This window comes from Arachis duranensis, chromosome 1 (assembly GCF_000817695.3).
Source record: "Arachis duranensis cultivar V14167 chromosome 1, aradu.V14167.gnm2.J7QH, whole genome shotgun sequence".
Taxonomy (NCBI): domain Eukaryota; kingdom Viridiplantae; phylum Streptophyta; class Magnoliopsida; order Fabales; family Fabaceae; genus Arachis; species Arachis duranensis.
Window position 1 is genome coordinate 10,872,702 of NC_029772.3, and position 6,000 is coordinate 10,878,701.

The window sequence follows — 6,000 nt, forward strand, 5'->3', positions numbered from 1 at the left end:
ATAAATTTTGAAACAATTATTTTACATCTTAATATTATTACAGGAAAGTAATTGAATATATTAAGAAATTCATACTGATAAAGTTAAATAAATTTTTGATAAAGTCAAAATTAAGATAGATATTCATGCTATGTACAAAAAAAATTATTCACTTCATATTTTTAAAATTTTTAATTTTATTATTTAGTAATTTATTTAATTTGTATTACTATTATTTTATTATATAAATATTCTTGAATAATTTTTCTGAAATAGATTTGAAAGAAGATAAAATAAAAAAGTATAATTAAGAGAAAGTGGTGTTATTACTTATTAATTTGAGAGTAATATTATCATTTTTTCATATATATATGTATATGATGTTTGTTGTATAGATATTCTTAAATAATTATTATAGATATATTATTTATTTTATAAACATATTTTAATAATTATTAAAAAGATATAATTTATATTAAAATTTTACATATAATTAATAAAATCAACATGTTACAATATACAATAACATAATTGCAAATAAAATAACTAAAATTGGAGTATTTTTTTCTTATTTATTAGAATTTTGTACACATGAATTAATACCGTTTGTACTTATATTTTTTAAAATTTGCATATCTAAATTAATAAAATTTATTTGTTAAAAATAATTTAATAATTATACTGGTTAAATAATGACAAAAAATACCAATAATTATTGATCCCCTAAAATTTTTCATATATATGGATATACAAATAAGTAATAAGAAATATATCAAGAAAATTTAACAAATTTAAAAATACAAAATAACTAAAACAACGTAATAAGAGAATATAGTTTGAATATATTACTTTAAAAGAAGAAAGCACTTAATTTCAAATCATAATTTAAAACAATAAAATAATAGTAAACTAACAAGACAAATAAAGGAAATAAAGTACAAAGAAAAAATAATTTTTAAAACAATATATATATATATATATATAGTCATATTTAAATTTAACNATATTTTATAAATACAGATTGAATAAAATTTTTTGTATAGTTTATAAATATTTACTCTAATTATACTTAATTTCCTTCCTATTAATAAATTATTTAATCTTATCGGTATTAATTTTTTTAACATATTCAATTACTGCTCTATAATAATATTAATATGTAAAATAATTGTTTTTAAATTTACTTAAAAATCAAAATATTTTTAAATACTCTATATTGCAAATAGGAATGTTGAGCCGTTCTATCTCCTATTCTTATATACTTTGAATGAGTCAAAACTAGGCCGCTAATTAAGCCACAAACATTTGAAGCGAACTATCCTGCTATTTCTATGTGAACTATTTTCAGCTGGCTAATTACATAATTTCATATCTACTTCAAGAGTTAATATGGTAATCCCAAAACTCACTAGAAGATAAAAAATATTGCTGGAAACGTGATAGTACACAAGAACATAAATACGTGATAATTTTCCCATTATTACTAACTTGTATAAATTATTGTAGAGTAAATATCGTTTTTGTTCTTACCGTTTGGGGTAAGTCCCAAAGTTGTTCTTAACGTTTCAATCGTCCTATTTAAGTCCCTAATGTTTCAAAATTGACTCAACGTTGTCCTGCCGTTAGGAATCCGTTAACAGAATTGATGGCGGGACAAAATTGATACGATTTTGAAGCGTTAGAGACTTAAATAGGACAAAAACGTTGGGGACAAAAATGATACATAGAAATAAATTTTAATTTTATCCTTCAATAATATCAATTTTTTACTATACATAGTATTCAATTATTTTTTAATCACATCTAAGTAAATTACACTAAATCATATTACTTTCATTTTAAATAAATTAATTTTTTATAATTTTACTCTTAAAGATTTTTAGTTATCATGAAATGTTTGTAGAATGACTAGTATATAAACTTGCAGAAAAAAATAAATAATATATATAATAAAATATAAATTATATCTTTTGTCTCTAATGTATCAAAATTCTTTAAAATTATAAAAAAATAAATTTATTTAAAATGAAAGTAATGTGATTAAGTGTAATTTATTTAGATGTAATTAAAAAACAATTGAATATTATGTACATTAAAAAATTAATATTATTGAAAGATAAAATTAAATTAAAAAGTTTTTATGTATTGTTTTTGTTCATAACGTTTTTGTCCTATTTAAGTCACTAATGTTTCAAAATCGTCTCAATTTTGTCCTGCCGTCAATTCTGTTACAACATTGAGTCAATTTTGAAACATTAGAAACTTAAATAGGACGATTAAAATGTTAAGGACAACTTTAAGACTTATCCCAAACATTGGGGACAAAAACAATACTTTACTCATTATTGTATAAACCATATGTATCATATTACTGACTTGTATAAATTATTGTATAAAGTCTGCTATTTGGGCTATCCTGGTATTAAGAGCCCATTTTTTATGCCAAGTTTATTTAGTGTTAATATGGAATCAAATCATGTTCTACTATTATGCCAAGTTTATTTAGTGTTAATGTGGAATCAAATCATGTTCTACTATTATGTCGTGGAATCAAGAAGTTATTAGTTCGCCAAAATTTTCTTCTTTTTTTTTTGGCAATTTTTCTCCTATTTGACATTTAGTTATTACCATTAGTTTTTGAACTTTCCTTGTAATATGTAACTCTTGGACAGTTGTATAAAGTTGCGGAATATTTGTAAGAAATTTCTATCAAAAATTTAAATTAAAAATATATAAAATTGCCATAAACACACCTTAGAATACAATTGCTAACTGGTAATATTCAAAACACTTTTTTTTTCAAAAAAATCAAAATTATATAAAATGTTGAACGAACATGGAACCGAATAAATTCATAAGTACATACCAATTAATGTTAATAAGTCATCATAAAGTATACCAACATCATACAATAAATCAAATTAATTACATAATAAAAATAAATTGTCATAAGGATCAGTTAAACATCATTCAAACTTCAAAAGTCTATCATAATCCCCATAAGTTTAAAATAAAATAAACCCTTAAGGATGATCTAAACCTAAGAAAATGTGAGTTTAAATTAAAAAAAAAAACAAATTAGAAAAAAAAAGGTCTAAAGACCAAGTCATTCCAGACATGTGATTGCAAAATCATGCAATCATCATCTGTTAAGCAGTTGCAGAGACAATCTCCACCACAGACAGCCATCTTCACCCTTCACTTGCAGCAGCATAGAGAACTCATTCAACACCCAATTATAGCAGGTACAAGGAGAGAAACTGACCCCAAAGATTTTAAAAAATAGCTAAGGGGAAGGTTTGGGGAAAAAGAAAGAAGAAAGTAAAAAAACAAATCCCCTGATTTAAACAAACAACCACCATCATGCCATCAGAGTAGGACAGCCGTGTATATATATATTTTTGATATAATGTATAAAATTGTGTCTATTCTTTGAGGGATTTTTCCTTCCCATTTCTCAATCATGTTTTTCTATATACCTCATGAGAAATTGCATCGCACCACCCATATGTAAAAATTAAGACCATGATAGATATCTGCTTTCCATTTTGCCCTAAGAATATTCTCCAAAAAATCTTTTTTAGAACATCTGAAACTAGTTTTGCGCAGAAATTGAGTGATTTGAAACCTGAATCCCAGCTTGACCACCATCGCTGGTGGAGGGCAGAAGTTGACTATTTAATTCCCCAAATGGCCTATTCTGTAAAGCATCTAATCCTTGAGCACTGTCATTGTTAGTTGACTCTAGCGCAATGCCTTGAATCTGTTCTGCCAACCTTCCAACAGTCTGAGAACTCATGATATTAGGGGGAATGAGCCATCTGGCCCAATCATTTCGCCTCCTTATCTTGTCGCCCTATAATTGAAATAAAAACAAATATGATTAAACTTCGTAACAATAAATATGAAAAAATCCTTCAACCTTGAGAATTTAGAACTAAGAACTTGACATCTAATGAGTTTAGAAAATATACATTCACTTCAAGGACGGATGAAGTTCGAACAGCATCCAACACAACCTGGATGTTATCAGTCAGCTGCATAACCTGTTAAATACAAACTAATGGTCATCTAACTGCAGATGATTCTACACAACTCAAATATCCAGCAACAAATAAATTTCCACGATAGTTAGAAGGTTAAATAATTACATATAATCTTAAGATAGATTACTATTTTTGAGAAGGTCTTCACCTTTTCTATCTTGTCATTTTTTTAATATGCATACTTTAAATACAATGTGTTTGTAATATCAATTTCCATCTATCAACACTAATTCAATGAATATTGATATTGCAACCATAGAAACATAAATCATAGTCATGTATGTTTGCTAGGAAAGTTCTCAAACAAAGCAGATGTCGCATCAAAGTACATATAACAGAGACATAATTGAATACTCCAAGAGTAGATTGATTATTTATGGATAATAAGTAAATAAAAAAGTTACGGTGTTAATCATCTATAAATTCAAACAAACAACCCCATTCATGATAGAAAAGGAGCAGAGGAGTAGTTAATATAGTTAATAGCTAGAAACAACAGAAGAACAATAGCTTACTTTCTTGAAGCCTGCTATCAAGCTTATAGGAACCCACCCCTGATCATCCATGTTCTGCCGCAAGTACAGATCTTTGATCAAATTGTCATTACTGCAAAACCAGTTATTGCATGTATGCAGTCATCTTTCCAAATCATATTAAAATCAGTAAAGCAACCAAATGAAAACTGTAGCTAACAAAAATATGAGCATTACCTGAAATAATAATCAATCTGGTTCACTATCTTTGTATACAAGTGCGGATCAGGAGGTTGATAATACATCAAATTTGGTGGTATTGGAGGAATATAAGAAACACCTCTTAGTGAATCCAGGTGTGGAGATGGCATGTACACCATCTGCTGAAGAGGTGGTTCTGAAAATGCATGTAAACATCAGAACATATCCATACACTAAAACATTAAATAGCATGTTAACGTTTATAAATTTTACCAGAATACCCCATGCCCCCAAAAGGCCTCATCTGTGGGGGTGCAGCATAGAAGTGATTAGGAGGAGGTGGTGGCGGAGCTTGCACCATCCTCGGACCAAATCTCGGTGACATATAATTGTCTCTGCCATTGAAGTTTCGATGAGCATTCCAGTCCTGATGCCCATGTCCCTGATCACGTCTGCCACCATAATTATGATGGTGAGCCCCATCTCCACGAGGATGTGGACCACCATTCCGGTTTCTAAACGAATTACGCTGAGGATGGTCATTACGCTGCTGAGGGTGGTCACTAGACCCAAATCCAGTCCTAGAGCCATGGTGTTGGGGCCCTGATGCAGTGACAGAACCTTGAGGACCAGAATGTTGCTGTGGGTGGCCTCCATTAGAGGAGGTATTTGAATTGTTCCTTCTAAATGTCCTTTGGTGAGTCGGCACTGCATTGCTCATGCCTGCATTGTCCTTAACTTGCCTCTGTGGAGAAGAAGGAACAGAGCTCCCAGTATTCTATAATTATCACTCAAAAACAAATAACCATCAGTGTGTACATTAAACAAACAAACAATAACTAACATCCATGAAAGTAAAATCAAGGGGAACAAACGCAATTTCTAGCAATACTCAATCCTCAGTGACATCAACTACTGTTTTATTTGTTCCGTAATTAGAACTACCCCGATTGTGCCCTAAAAATAACAAGCAATACCATTTTTTTCTTTTTCGTTTATTTTCTCTTATTCTTTAGGTTATTCTCTAACTTTCGATCACTGTCAGCTAAGAACTCCTCCGATAAAGGATTTGAAAGCTTTAACAATCATAAATAATGTAACAATTGAAATTACTAACAATGTGATTTAATTTATCCAAATCAAATCAAAATCTGAAAGGAGGAACACAAAAATCGCAACCTGCAATTCCGGCACAGGGCCCTTCGCAGCAGTCTCCGATAGCGCGGGAGATTTCGCCGTAGCCCTGGCTGACTCCACCAACGCCGGCCAAGAATCTGCATCCATGACCTCCGACGAAGAAG

At 29.3% G+C, this 6,000-nt stretch overlaps 1 protein-coding gene across 1 annotated transcript in view; it reads right to left on the minus strand.

Moving 5' to 3' along the window:
- Positions 1–2,818: 2,818 nt before the first annotated feature.
- The window catches only part of LOC127741475 (la-related protein 1B), a gene marked incomplete in the record, with an annotated part of 3,716 nt that continues 534 nt past the window's right edge, over positions 2,819–6,000 (minus strand). The window contains 6 exon segments of the mRNA XM_052253981.1: positions 2,819–3,835; positions 3,954–4,025; positions 4,541–4,631; positions 4,736–4,895; positions 4,973–5,477; positions 5,879–6,000. Of these exon segments, the coding sequence (XP_052109941.1) occupies positions 3,575–3,835; positions 3,954–4,025; positions 4,541–4,631; positions 4,736–4,895; positions 4,973–5,477; positions 5,879–6,000 (1,211 nt within the window).